At 40.5% G+C, this 15778-nt stretch overlaps 1 protein-coding gene across 2 annotated transcripts in view; it reads left to right on the top strand.

The window, feature by feature from the left end:
* The window catches only part of opn7b (opsin 7, group member b), a 28084-nt gene extending 14786 nt beyond the window's left edge, over positions 1-13298 (top strand). The window contains exons 2-6 of one of the 2 annotated variants that reach the window (XM_053849351.1): positions 4932-5019; positions 5099-5261; positions 5657-5784; positions 8615-8949; positions 9020-13298. In XM_053849351.1, coding sequence (XP_053705326.1) covers positions 4932-5019; positions 5099-5261; positions 5657-5784; positions 8615-8949; positions 9020-9508 — 1203 coding nt within the window. In that variant the 3' untranslated portion in view covers positions 9509-13298. Of the gene's footprint in view, positions 1-4931; positions 5020-5080; positions 5262-5656; positions 5785-8614; positions 8950-9019 lie in introns of both variants that reach the window. The other variant, XM_053849349.1, reaches the window with a different exon arrangement.
* Positions 13299-15778: the final 2480 nt, after the last annotated feature.

Below are 15778 nucleotides of genomic sequence, written 5' to 3'. Positions count from 1 at the left end.
AGCATGAACACATATTAGTTGCTGTTAAGAGAATCATCCATTTTTCTTGAGGATGTTTTTCTTTCACCAGCACAGTCTAACCGTATGGGAAAAACCTATTTGTATGTAAATTTACTAATGTGAATTTGATTACAGGAGTATTGCAAATTGCAAAAAAAAATTACAGCACACGTTGGCTTTAGTCATTTGGCCTCGGGGGTCGAGGATGAGTGATAGGGAGGGCTACAGTTCTCATCAGGAAACTGGTCAAATATTTAATTCAGGTACAGAATGAATATTTGCCTCCAGCATTTTTTCCCTTCCCCATTCGGAAGATATGAGGGAATAGGACACAGGATGGGATTAGACACCTGTAGCAAGAAGGAGAACGATGAGATGCTCACTTGGCTAGGAAGCCAGGAGATGAAGTAAGTTTGTGCCGTTTTTCACGGCAGCACGTGTCACACGAGACCAGACAGGGAACCCACTGTCAACACACAAAAGGGCTGCTGTTGCTGCATGTTTTCATTTTTTATCTGGAGGATACAGTTACACCAACCATGTATCTAAAGACTGGAATTAACTTGTTTGGTTGCAACAAAATCGGCACCAGCAGCAGCACGCTGGGGAATTTAATTTTCAGTAGGCTCATAAAAATTTATGCTCAAGTGTTCAACTGTGCATCATTGCATCCAATTATTCCGTTATGTTCACTGTTGATCTATTTAGGCTGTAGAGACAGATAACTGGAGGAAGAACGCATTGACTTTTTATCTTATCTTCAGCACTTACACCTGTTTTGAAAGAGCAGTTATTATTTCCCAGGTTGTTGTCCTGTCATACATCCCAATAAAAAATGTGAATTGTTAGAAGGTACCCTTAAGCAGGAGCCAATTTACCACTCAATTGAACTCCAAACATGAAGCTTCCTTCAGCCTTTCTCTGTCTTACTACACAGATGAAAGTCAAGGGGGGGGCGTTATTGGTCTTGTGGCTGTCCAGCAGCCTTTGTATTGCCCATTCAATCCATCACGGCCTCCGCAGCTGCTCACATGATTCATGGTTTTGACAAACGAGAGATAAGTGGTGATAAAAGCTCGGACCACAGAAGTTGGCTCATCGCCACCACAAGCTGTCGTCTCGCACGGGGACATCTGCCTGAAATCATGTTGCCATGTTCTCTCCATAGGCATCACACTGGCTCCAAAAGTGACAGTATATCGAGTAGGCAAGATGTCATTCGCACTGGTGAGCAAATATGGTTGTGATTTATCGCTTATAATCCACCACGTTTTTATTAGTCAGATGATGTGGAGATATCAATTTCCAGATCAGACCTTTAAACCAATAATTCACTTAAAATGAAAGTTAATCTTTTATAAAAGAAAAAAAAAAGCCATTGCAACACAATGACATTTTTAAATATCCACTCTCGACCCGAAAAAGGCGAACAGATTGTGAAACAATGATTTAGGTTGCTTTCAAAAGAGAGGCGAGTGAGGCTTGTGAAAAGTGACAGCAACTGCATGGTCTTTCTTCCCGCTTGTCCACTCACAACCATATGTTTCGGGGAAAAAACAGACACCGTGATCACTTTTCTTCTGTCATCTATTTTGGCACTTTGTTTTCGTTCTTCAAAATTTCAGCCCGAGGGCTTGGTGGCACCATATTGGAAATGTGGGGAAAAGAATAATGACTCCTACGACAAAAGAACAGATGGCCTCTCCGTCCAGCAGGAAACATTCCAAGGGTGGGATGGATGCGACATCATCAACTGGAAATATAGAGAATATCTGAGTTAGATTAGTTAACAGTCGTCTTAAATATGCTTTTTAAGACGACTCTACAAGCTTTCTAGGAAGGAGTGAGGAACTGAAGGAAGAAGCGGAAGTGTTTTGTGGAAGCTCTAGTCAGGCAACTTTTTGATGGAAGAGAGGACAGAAACACTTTGAAAGCACCATTCCCAGGGTAGCTGTTCAGAGGTGGCCAGAGGGAATGTTGCTCATAAAACATTTCATTAGAAAAACACCTTGATGTCAAAAGTGAGGTGAACAAAGTGAGAGCAAATTTGCTGCTACACAAAACTGCTTCTGGCCTGCTACAGCTAAAATGCCTGCACCGTTTAATGTGATCAATGACTCGGCTACCCAAACTTGTGAGCATTTCAGTGAGGTCACCTTTAAAAACATACATGTGTTCAGTGGCCCAATGATGTGAGCTTAGAATAAACCATAATATTGATCAAGTGTTTATTATCTACACAGAGAAGCAATGTTTGTTCTGTGAAGAAGATCATTGTGGGAACTGCATCTTGCATTTTCCCGCAATTTCCAGAACTAGTTCATGTCCTGTTTACATAATCATGTTTTTTTGCTGTTGCTGGCTTCCAGATAAATATCAGGTCCATGCTTACTCATCGCAACACCCTTCTTTTTCTCTGCATGCTGGAGCGTGAAACAGCTCTAATTCTATCGCAGCTAAGTTGGAAGCATTTTAAAATTCTTACTCAACATTTGGCTGCTTGATTTAAAATGTCCTCAGCACTTTGGTGTCCAAATCTTTGCACATATTTGAGCTAACTCAGATGAGACAGTTCATCTTCTAATAGCTTGCATGCTAAGGACTTCACTGTTGCTTTTTTTATTTTTATTTTTTTATTTTAATCATGAATACAAGAGCTTTGGATTAAGTCAGTCCTCATTAAACTGGTGAAATAGAGCAAGATGAATTAGAAGGACATTTAAAACCATAACAACTGCAAGTCTGAAAGATTAATTATGATTGGCAAGACATTTTCATGACAGGCATCTTCCTAATATTTCACTTGCCTCAGCAGCTGAAACGACCATTCTCTCCTTGAACATCCTGAACCTCATTGGCTGACGTCCTGTTCTCCTCTGTCCCAATGCGTGTCAAATACGTGTCAAAGTCGTCTGTCCTCCCCAACTTTGTCTCCAAACTTTGCCATGTGAGCCGTCCCTCTGAGAGGCTTGTTTCAAATGCTGCCCTTCCTAGTTACACAGCAAGGTTGACTACATATTCCCAGACAGGCTCTTCTGTCCAACCCTGCCTGCACTCGCCTCCTCGCTTCCTATTATGAACCAGCATGTTCAACGATTGTTAATTGACTCCCTTGAATGCGACTAGCAAAACAAACCAGTGATGGATTTAAGAAGAACATTTGCTTACATGCTTGCCAGTGTTCACCGTCATGTTTCTGGCCGGCTGTCAATAGCACTCCGGCTCCGCCAGTGTACCAATTGATTTAACACCTTTTAAGGCGATCTAGTCCTTCTAGTTTTTGGATTCTGTCGGTCTTTCTTTTCAGAAGTCTTTGAGTGTAAATGATGCATGGCGGAGTGTCACATCTTAAAAAAGAAAGATGCCTAAAACGCAGCAGTTCAGGGCACCATTTAATACCTTGGATGTGGAGGAGGATTTGACCTTGCATAGCCGAGTTTGGACTCTGCTGATGGTTACCAGAGAGAAGTCTTTAAAAAAAAAAAAGCACTTAGTCAAGGCATTTTGTTATTCACACCCACAGAGGGAAACTGAGAGCGACAAAAATCAAATACTACGTTCTTTCACTCCTGTATGTGCGCAGGATGTTTCCCTTCCCTCTGAGTTTTTGATGGGAACATTTTCCTCTTTGCTTGAGTGAACTGCTTCAATCTATCCTTCCTGACAATGACAACTCCTCTTATAAGATTCCTGCCACCCTTCGCTTGCCCTCAATGATTTCCTTGAGCCTGTCTGTTTTCTCGTCATCCTTTCTTCTGTGGGCCCGGGAATTGTCTTTGTACAGACGATGGCAAGACATAATTGACAACTGCAAAATATGTATTTTTAAATATAGCACTTCTGAATCAATGATCTTTCAATACACAGAGAATAGTCAAAGGCAATAGACGCCAATGAATACTGACCAATATTTTAAAATTCTGAAGATTAGAGAGAGATTTTAACTGGCTTCTTATGTTATCCCGCCGCAGGGTGGGATAAAGTAACTCGAGAGCCATTTCTCTGGGAGCTCACGTTGAGAAAACATATCAATATTATCTTCAATTTAGGAGAGACTTTCAACTGAACAGTAACTACTTCAAACACTTGAGAATCGCACCATTCATTAGTGAAGGAGAGGTAACTATCTTGTAGCTTCAGAAAAGAATGCAGACGGAGAAACTCACTGTGACTCACTATTTGTTTGTTTTTTTTTGTCAGTTTTGTCAGGAGCTTCCTACCAGCCTGTCAGCAGTACATTTAATAAGGACTTATTAAACTCACAGACCGCAGATGGAGCCGCGGGCCATAAAACTGACTGGTCAATATCTTCTACAAGTTATGCAGTATAAGTACAATTAGCCACACACTCAAAAAGAAACAGAAATTTGTCCTCAAATTTCTGGACAAATGGGTTGTTTATTAAGTCCAACTCTTAGGAGCCAAATGTAGCTATATATGTCCATCATTTTATATCATCTTGCTGTAGAGTTCAGAGGTTTCAAAAATAAATGGCTCACATGTAATAAATGAACCTGTTCTCAAGAACCAACAGTCCATCCAAAACTTGCATTGTTGTTTGTTGTTGTTGTTTTTTGTGTGTGTGTGTGTGTGACCCGAATGTGAAAATGTCCCTTTTTTGTGATGGTGAAAATTAAGGTGATGCGTCACCTTTTTTTAGCGCCACATCATGAGCCAACTGATTTTTTTTTTTTTTGCTATTGTTGCCCTTCCTGTGGCATTTTCACAAAGCTCATGTGGAAGACAATGTGATGGACCTGGCTGAATTTCATAATAAGAATAGTCTATTCTGGCATTATATGGATATATCACAGGATTTTCAGAGGGTTGACTGACTCAGACTAAAAAAACATCAGTTACAGAAGCAGCATGGTTAACTTGGAAATTATTTTCGAGAGTAAAGAGTAAAACCAGCATCTGTTTCTTTCCAGATGGGAAATGCCTCCGAAACATTTATATTAACCTCCAGTATATCCAAAGACAATGATTTCATCATGGGGACCATCTACACCATTTTTGGTAAGCTACAGAAACACGTAAACCGTGTGCTCAAATCAAAACATTTTGGTTTGTGTCACAGATCTGAACTGTCTTCCAGGTGTGCTGTCAGTGGCGGGGAACGGGATCCTTCTGTTCGTGGCCTATAGAAAGAAATCCTCCCTGAAGCCAGCCGAGTTATTTGTGGTTAATTTGTCCATCAGTGATTTGGGAATGACCATATCTCTATTCCCTCTGGCAATCCCCTCTGCATTTTACCACATGTAAGTGACAACAGCACTAACATCATTTACATTAGCCCATTAATGCTCTATTCATTTCTCTTAGATGGCATCAACTCCATGTTAAGCTATAGATTCCATTTTCACCCCCAGTTAAACTCAACTCGAGGCAGTGATATGGGAGTTGGATGGGAAACCAGAGTGTCTTTTGTGCGACGTTCTTCTCATATTTTTGTGCTTCGACAACATCCAGATAGGAACATTTTATTTTGCATCAAAGAAATGAAACGCAGACTGATATTGTTCTATGACTTTTCTTTTTTCTTCCCAGAAAATTTCACTATTTCAAGGTTCTGATTTTTCTCAACCATTGGGAACCATTTGAGAGTGATTGTTCTGTAATATTCACTCGTGTTCTCCTTGTTTCTCCAACTGAGGTGGCTGTTCAATAAGACAACCTGCATTGTCTACGCCTTCTGTGGGGTTTTGTTCGGCCTGTGCAGCCTGACAAACCTCACAGTCCTCTCCAGCGTCTGCTGGCTCAAAGTATGCTGCCCAAACTACGGTAAGACATGAGACCCGCAGGAATCAAAGAGAAAGTCAGAGGTTCGGTGAAATCCTTTTAATTGAAGTCCTGTACTAATTGTATTGATCCTGAACTACAACTGCTGTCTTCATGTCCTTCCCTGCAGCTAAATGGGAAAAGAAAATATTAATGAGGCTCAGTGATGGAGCCTTGGGGTCTTGCAGTATCAAGCGGCCAGGATGATGAAGTTGAGGGCATTTGAGTCTCTCTTCATGTCACTGATGCGAACAGTATTTGCTTTCTACATGACAGTTGATGGTTTAATTGAAAAACAAGAGGCTAAAGATAATAGATCCTGACAACAAGAAGATCAAATTAATTTGCAATGTAATCGGACACATCATGCATAAACAGCGTATGAAGTATCGTGATGAATGGAGTTCACCAAAGACTGATCATTGACCTTGAAAGGAACATCACCACCGTGTTCCACGTTCAGACTTTGTGCCACTATAAAGGGATTCAAACTCAATCTCTGACCTTCAGTGTTTTCCTTGAAACTAAATCCACTGCACAACTACAAAGAAGATTATCCAGGAATCCAATCCGATCTTTGTAGCATTGGTATTACATGCAATGACGGACTTTTCTCAAATACGTGAGAGTTTTCTGATGCATCTTGCAACAAATATCAGCCACAAAGGGTTTGGGTATCAAAGAAAATAATAATAATAATAATGATGTTTAGGAATAACTTAATGTACAAATAAATACATAATAATTTCCTCCCAATTACAGCATTTCAAATCTGCACAGAAGATAATTAAAATCTGCTCCACAAGGTCATACAGAATAGTCAAGGGCATTGCAACCAACAACCTCATTTAAAGAGCATTAGAACAGTCATTCTTATGCCCACTGTTTAAAATATCCATCTCAGCTTAAATGGTATTGCCAGTTCTGAACATTGCAAAAGTGTTGAGTCTAGGTTGAAAATAGAGTTGTCAGCGTACAGCAACCCAGCAAGGCATAAAGACGACCAAAGCCGCGTTACTGAAGCGCCACTCTGTCTCAAAGTTCATCATTCAAAGTGAAAAAAACCCAGGAGAGCCCAAGCTTCACAAATAAAGCGGCTTGAAATGCAAATGAGGACAAATAATTATGCGCATTGGAGTGATGCTTACCAGAAAATCCTCTGAGAAAAGTACACAATTTGCCTGGAACCTGCTGACTCACACACATCAAACGACTCCACTGGTCAAGGAGGCATGACTCTCCTGGTAGTTCACCTCTAGTGACCACAACATTTGAAAGGAGGTGTCTGACAAGAACAACTCTTGTGTTGGGTTCGACCCAAACATAAACAACACCCACTTCAGCCTTCTTTGCTCTTGCACCAAATCTTTGATGCATAAGTTGCAGTCATCCTCATAGGTGTGCACATGGAAACCCAAATTACAGCTGGTCATGAGGCCAGTTTTCAGAGCAGGAGCATTCAAAAACATGAAGCCATCTCACAACCTATGGACTGACCAATAAGTGTCATGAATCAAGCCATTGTGGAAAAGAAAAGATTCTGTTTTCTGCATGTGCTACAATTCACATTCATTCTGCGAGATAGCTGCAGGGGAAACGCATTCAACTATTGAAGCAACCTTGTACAAACAAGTCCAGAAGGTATTGTATGGAAGTACAATATAATGAAAATGTCAATAATAATTAGAAGAAAGGACTGCTAACTTCAGTTGTGTAGCGTGAAAGCAATGCCTGTGAGAACATGGACAACAAATACCATGGCTTTGTGTGGAAGGATGAAGAGTTTAATAGAGAGAATGTTTTCATCCAGAACTGGAAGGGTTTCAGGGGGAAGCTGACAACGAGGGAACATCATCTGGATGTGTGGTGTTGTGAAAAGATGATTACATGAGATTCAGGTGTCACAGGAAAATAGTCAGACAATAAATGAGATTTTGATGTGACGCGGAGCTGGAAATATGTTCTTGTCCTTTTATAGGCATCCAGTTGGGTTTACTGCAACACTTTCCCCAAAGTTGCCAGTGCAAATTTAGCATGCAGGATGTGGAAAGTGCAAAAACGCATTTCAGAGATATCACACACAGGTTTATTCAGCAGAGCTGGCATTAATACGGGGCCATCTGTTCACCTGTTCAGAGTGGGGGTCAAGACTTTCTGCCAGTGATTGAGTTCATCTTTGGTTGAACTTGAGAAAGGCAGAAATAAGATTGAATGCTTGGAATACCGCTTGAACAACTAATACTGAAGGCACAGGTGACATCGCAAAATGTCAAAAGACACCTGAGATATCTGCAGGTCAAAGCATGCAATATGGCTTAATCATCCAACCGTAGCTTTGGACTGAACCGCAGGAGCTGGTGTTAATCCACAAAGACTCAGAGCGAATGCAGAATTGGGGCCTTGTATGTTCTCTAGCGAATCATTATGGCCTGTTTCAACATGGTGTCCCATTGTCCAGTGCGATGTGACGAATTCCTCTTGACAAACTCACAAGTCAAATGGTATCATGAGATGCCTCAAGATACAAAGGCTAAGACTCCTCATTTTTCTGTCAAGGATTGTCACAAATTTGTGACTATGAGTCTGAGTCTTTACACTCAAGTTAGCCCCAACTGTCCATGGAATGTTGATTAAAGATTCCAATGGAGGAGAGCAATAGAAGAGGTTGCGATCTTCACCCACAGATCCCTGAGGCTTTTCCCATACATACAGACTTTGCCCACAGCGCAGTCAAAATGTCAAAAATGTTGCTTTCATTTTGTGAAAAACTACCAGCTACTGATGACTTTTGTTCTTGCTACCTCTCCCCTTTCTTCATTTCATATCGACTCAGGTAATAAGTTCTCTCACTGCCATGCCCACCTGCTGGTTGCTGGAGTCTGGGTCTACGCTGGAGCCTTTGCCATAGGACCCCTCACCGGTTGGGGGGAGTACGGGGCTGAACCATATGGTACGGCATGCTGTATCAACTGGCATGCTCCCGGTCAGAACTCGGCAGCTATGAGCTACATCATTTGCCTCTTCTTCTTCTGCTACATCGTGCCCTGCATTGTAATATTCCTCTCCTATATATTCATCCTTATGACTGTGCGCGGCTCCCGCCAGGCCGTGCAGCAGCACATGTCCCCTCAGAACAAGATTGCCAATGCACATACTCTCATTATTAAGGTGAGTTCCGGAACAGAATCAGTCTTTGTATTCCTCACGGCAAAAAGTAACTCTCCTTTTTTTCCCCCAGCTCTCTGTGGCGGTATGCATTGGCTTTCTGACAGCATGGAGTCCCTATGCTATTGTATCAATGTGGGCAGCATTTGGGGACACCACAGCCGTCCCACCGCTGGCTTTTGCAATGGCAGCTATCTTTGCAAAGTCCTCAACACTTTACAACCCTATTGTTTACCTAGTTTTCAAGCCTAACTTCCGCAAGTCCCTTTGTCGGGACGTGGCCCACTGCCGACGGACGATCTGCGGATGCTTACTAGAGCAAAGTACCTCTCAGAAGGGGATGTGCAGTCAACCCGAACACCAAGAGGAGTCCAATTCAGTCCAGTATTCCAACGGACTACCAGACAAGACATGCAAACACTGCATTGAAAGTGACACACAAAATAGAAGGAACTACTCTGACTACAAGCTCCAGCAGACCGCAAGGATTCTCCAAGGGTCGCAACACAGCGAGGTCGCCGTCAGTCAGCTCTCCAACGAGTTGCAGAGCGATTTCCTCTGAGATGTATTGACTGGAGAAAAGATATATATTTAAGCCTCAAATATTTATACTGCCAATACCGAATCAAAAGCCAACACAGACTGAAGAAGCATGATCAACTAAAGCAGTGGTATCAGATCTAGCAGGCCTGTGATCTACTCCCTACCTTTAATGCGTTTGTTTTGAGTACTGTACTAAATGTGTTATTTTTCTCTGAGGATGGAAGACTGAAAAGTGCCAATTTTATTCTAATTTATGACAGAAATCGTTCAATGGCAGCCATGTTTTTTGAAGCATAGCAAGCGACCGCATTCATCTCTAAATACCTCATTATTTGTTTTGCCATTGACATTATGAGCAAGGCACCAGTGTGCTGCCGACAACCGTTTAAGTTTGTCAATGTCGCCTCACCACTGCATTGACACCTGTAGCGACAACACTGCATCGACAATTACCTCAGGAAAAATGGGCACCATTCAGGAAAAACTACTCTTGAAATAAGTCTCTAATTGCTCTTTCCATTACATCCAGTCTAATGGAGATTGTTTTGAATCAAAACCAGCTGCCATTTTCTTCAAAGGCACTCAGACCATTGTGGCCCAATATTGATCAGCTTGCCACAGAAACTCAAACAATTGCATGCGTAATAAGACAACAACAGCATGAAGCTCACATCTGTTCAGTTGCTTTGTTTGCAGTGTGTTTTGTTTCAGGCGAGAAAAAAAAAAACTATTATGAGTGGAAATAAAATAGATTGCCACTAGCATCTACCAGATTTTTAAACAGCGGATCTCATCATTTCCAAAAATCTTTCACATTGCATTCTCACAATTTCCTGAAGCAGATTTGTCCGTTAAGGTTTGTGGTGGATCGAAAAGCATTTCAGACTGCATGCCGAATGTATATTTTTATGATGTGCCTCATTGAACTTTTTTAAATTTAAAAAATATATACTAGTGACAAAGCAGTTTTAGCCGCATTAACACAATGCCAAAACAAAACAAAAAAAGTTTCGCACTACCCCAGGCAAGTTATCAAGTGAAAGCGCACAAAAAGAGAAAAAAAAGGTCCCAGTGAGGGACAAGAATGATTAAATCTGCTCCGCCATGTGTTGATAGCTGCCACTGCCGGTATCATCGCGCCACTTTTTTTTTCAACGCACAGAATGCACGTCGCTGCAGTTTTCAGAATAATAACTGCAAGACCACTTTTCACCCTTTCCTTTGGACGACTGAAAGAATCATTTGCTTAATTTATGCAAAACAACCATGTCAGCATGTGTTTTTCTGCTGCCAGCAGTCAGACTGGAGTCGCTGCTCCGGTTTTTGGCAGTGATTGCTCAAGAATAAATTTACACTCAATCACCGGCGCAACGTGATCTACCTTGCAGAAGTCTTACCCTATTTAGCTCAGGATTTATGTATCCTTAGAAAAACACAGCATATATTTATATAAACATAACGCTGCCATGTTAATGTCTATAAGCCCGTGGGGGAGGGCCTGAGCTGAAGGTTTCACCTGGCTTGAAAAGTACTCTTCCTCAAACCAAGCAAACATCGCAAGCCAAAGACTTAGCAGATGCAATTACATTTTATATATATATATATACATATATATATAAGAAAATATATACATTTTTAATTGCAATTTAAACATATCACCATGATTTTATTACCATATATATATGAGACATTGTAATTCACATTTTATAGTTTCCCAGCCACGAAAGCGCTCTCATATTTCAATTGAGCATTTTCACATACATTAGCCTGTCAGTTCACAACAGCCTCCATCTATTTATCCGCCACCTTACTTTCTCATTCAGCAACTGTCAGTTTGTAAATGCTCTGAAAGGGTTCGGATGGGTGCAAGATGAAATGTTTTATTTCCTCTCACATCAGAAAAGAGCAAATATTGAACCTCACTTCCTGGTGGGGGCCAGAAGATCAAACCTGGCCATCGAGGTGAGCCCTTTAAATGCATATTCAAATGAAGGGTGGGGCATATTTTGATGAATTAATTCCAGAAAAATAGAATTATTTGGTGAAAAAACAGATAAGTCACATGTAAACATTCTTTCCAGGGAACAATTTTTCAATCCACCTTTTTCCAGCGGTGTCACAAACAAAATCATCCCTGATGAAGATGAATAAATAAGATTCAAAAGCCAAAAAGACTTTTCTCATCACTTCCATCCTGATGTTTAAGCTTAGAGGTAACAATTCAACTATGATTTGATCAGATAAAAAGCAATTCGTTTCTATTATAATTATGTTTCTATGATTTATATTATCATCAAGTCCCACCTCTAATTTAAATTCAATGTATATTGATGTTTTGTGAAGGGTTCAGGATGCATCTGTGAAACTACAACAGGAGTTGCTGGTTCACTCATCTAAAGGAAAAAAATGGGGCAAAACCTCATCCAACTTCTCAAGTTGCAGACTGATTTTGGTTTCTTTGACCGACGCGGACGATAAACCCCAGCTGTGCTGATGACCTAGTAGTAACTTAGTAATGGACTGTCTGTTGTTCACGTAAACAGACCATATATGCTGCAAACTCTAAACTGTGATTTAAAAGACTGGCGCTGACCAGTGAAGCAAGTTGAAATGGAGTTATAAATGCAATTTTTACATGTAAAAAAAAGCTGATAGTATTTATTTTCAGTAGTGGAAGATATGTAAGAGTGGCAAACTGAAGCAGGAGGATCATAAGAACGTCTCAACCAAAGGTGAAAGGGTTAAAGTCACTGTCAAAGCCAAAATAAATGCTTTTCCTACCAGGTTGCCAGGTTTGAAAGCCCATACATATCAAAGACTGAACTTCCAGACTTGTTCTGGATGGACTTTGCGGAGCGCACTGACAAACTGTGAAGCTGTTTTTGACACGAGGAACACTGCAAGTACGTGATTGTATATTCCTGCTGTATTCTACTGAACATTAGCGAAACACGAGTGCAGGGACTCCATGTCTTAGCATGCTGTATGTAGATGTACGTTTATACGCCAAATAGTAATGAAATCATGTCAAATGAGGAGGGCAGAAGACTGCTGGCACTGCGCTCAAGTCAACATCCAGTTTAATGCTGGAGGCTTCGGAGATGTTTTAACATGTGTTTCGTGTAATGTGTCTTTTGCTGTTTCCACTTTCTGTTTATGCAGCTGTGTATTGTTTCATTTAATTCCCTTTAAATACAGCAGAAACTGTCCCCATAGTTGGCTCAGTTTCCGTAGCCTTGAAGCGATGATTTTAATGAAAATACTTCTAAAACCAATTCATTCTTCTTCTTACCAAATACTTTCTTTAAGTCACAAAGCCCGAATACACATTATAATTACAACTATTTACTATTAAGATGAAGATAATTTAATATCACTTAGGTGTTGTATTCCGTGTTAAGAGTGTTGCACATGAACAAGCTGAATGTAAATGTGTCGGAGTCTTTACACCCGAAGTTTTGTGGTGTGTATGCAACAAAAGAGGTGTGTTCTGCAAATGATAATTCATAAAACTAAGCTTCGTCATTGCTCATTGGAACATTGTGAGTTGGCATAAAATGGAAGAAAACCAAGTGCTCGTATTACAGCTTCTATTTTATAATACTGTGCTTAGAAAATGTGAGTTTTGAAGAGCAGAAAGAAAACATTCTGTTCAAGCCACGCTTTGCTTCTTTTGAAACCATCTTTTGTCTCCATGTCCACTGGTCTCAGGTGAATTGCAATGTAAATAGAGTAACATGCGTAAAACTGTCTTCTCACATGAATCACGCATGAATGTGATGTGTTGTTGAGACTCATGTTTGGAAATAAAAAGATAGGAATCCTGTAAATACATTTACTTTTACTCAAGTCTATTTTTTTAAATGGCTGATGATTCTTTGGTGATCTCTTAATCTGACTAGCAGGAAGAGCAAAAACATTGTTGCATGCTAGGCTACTTCTGGATATAGGTGCAAAAAACAAAAACAAAAAAAAAACATTGCGTCCATGAGAGTTGCTTTATACAAAAATGCAGAAATTGGGGGGAAACGTAACGTAAAAATTAACGTAAAATTCACACTGTTCACACTGGAATAACATTAACTGATGTAGACTTTGAATCATTTTATCATAGACGTGGTAATCTCTACCAACATTTTGGGATTACGGTACATAGATATAGATTATATAGACACATTAAGACATGACTGAAATTTCAGGTCATTTTTACTCTACCTCATAGAGTATCATATAGGTAAAACTAATCTAAACTAATTTAATCTGAAATAATTTGTTTTTGGCGCCACCTCTGGTGAAAGCGTATGAATGTAAATTGTCATAAAAAACTCACACATTGAGCTTATTTAAAATCATGAGCATACAAATTGCGATCGCCAAATGGTGTGTTTATGTTTGTTTTATTTTCAGACAGGCTTGAGAGCAACTCACTGGTCTTTCTTCAAAAAGTTACCGAACAATTCCCAAATATCATGTCGCAAATCTTGACACTGGTCGTGCCTTCTGATCGCCCCCTGCAGGATCACGGTTTGTCTGCCAGAGAGGCTTACTGTACAAGTTGCGCCAGATAGTGCATCACTACGACAAAGGAAATTGAATTGGCTGTATTGGATTTCAAAGCTGTCATCGTTTGGCTACTTATATATTCACTACACTTTCCTTAATGAAATAAAAAGGCTGGCAGACATGAGCGTGTTTGTCATCACTATGAAAATACCTTCACACTTTTGATAACACAACAGCTCAGCAGTGTAGACAGTGAATGACTTCCAAGTGCTGGACAGACACTGCCATTTTGTACTCTTTAGCAGTCCTCACTTCCCGCCTGTTTACCTTTGTACTGTCGGGGTCCTGTTCTCTCTTCCCTCAGTGGTAATGTGGGTAGTTGGGTAGCAAGGTAGTCAGGAAGTGTAGACACTACCTGGCCTGGGTGTGTCGCCCATAGGAAGTTAGGTTGTTCTGCAGGTTCACTATAATAGCAAGTGAGCTCTGTGATTTGTGGCTGTTCAACATGAAACTAATATGGGGAAAAAGACTTTTGCAAAGGGAAAACATTGGGTTTATTGTATTGTTTATTGTCAGAATCAAAAGTGGGAAATAGGGATGAGCGATATGAACAAAAAAAGTTATCACGATAAATACATTTTCAATCTATTCCTTGTGTTAGACACTACAGTCTCTCTTGAAACTGTTTTATGATGAAACTTATTAGTGGAGTTTGTCTCCAACATAATTTTAGTTTATGTTTAAATATAACAGCTAGCAAGTGTAGAGATGAGAAATTCAATGTTTCTAGTGTCTGACAGACTGCGCTGCCAGCTTTATTTAGGGGTTAAATTGAGCCACTTGTCTGCTGTATCTCATGTCTCTTAACAGTTGACTTTAACTATGGACCAGTCTGGACACAGTTCCTAGATGCTATTGAAGAAATTGTCATGATTCTGCTCTTATTTTGTCCTTTGAGTCCTGTTTTGTTTGCTCCCTCCGTTTCTTCCTGTTCCTGTGGCACACGGCTGGAGCCAATCAACCCCTGATGACTTGAGTACAAGAGCACCTGGACTCCAGCGAGATGGGCCGAGATCGACTCCTCTAGTTCCTGTGATTGACTCTTGTTCCCTGTGATTTAAGTTTGTTTGATTCTCCTGGTTCTGTGACTCTTTCCGCTGGACTCCTCTTGTTCCCTGTGGTAAATTGGTTCTCTGTCGTTCGGTTTCTCGTTCTGTGCATTAGCTAGCTTATTTTTCATTACTCTATCTTAAACCCTGGTGCCTGAGTTAGTGTTCTGTTTCTTCCTGTTTCCTGGTTTCTTGTGTCACTATCTCTGTGCATTGTGCTTTTGTCAATCTGTTTCCAGATTTGAGTTTGTTTGTTTCTCCCGGTTCGGTGACGCTTTCTGTTGTGATTTTGTTTAATTATTAAAATATTTTTTGACTCGCCCCTGCCTCCTGTGACTTTCACCACTGCACTTTGGTCCCGCTCCACGTCTTGACTCGTGACAGAAATATTGCAAATAATTTGAATGAATGATCATTCAGTCATATTCTATTCTCCAAATCATTATAACAAACTGTCAGTCCTTTGTCTTGTGTGATGAAAAACCTTTTCACAATTCTCTCTCATAAAATGGTTGTTTTTCATTGCCTTATTGAAGATTTCACTATTACTTACTATTCAGAATTTGTTGATGGTCCCTAAGCGTAGCATTAGCGCTGTCTGAGAGAGTGTGTCCGCGATCAGTGAACCCTAATGGGGACGTGGGAGAGGACCCCGCCACCAATACCAGAGAGGAGCT

The sequence above is a fragment of the Synchiropus splendidus genome, chromosome 18 (assembly GCF_027744825.2).
Source record: "Synchiropus splendidus isolate RoL2022-P1 chromosome 18, RoL_Sspl_1.0, whole genome shotgun sequence".
Taxonomy (NCBI): domain Eukaryota; kingdom Metazoa; phylum Chordata; class Actinopteri; order Syngnathiformes; family Callionymidae; genus Synchiropus; species Synchiropus splendidus.
The sequence above is the reverse complement of the archived record's forward strand: the minus strand, read 5'-3'. Positions and strand labels throughout refer to the sequence as shown.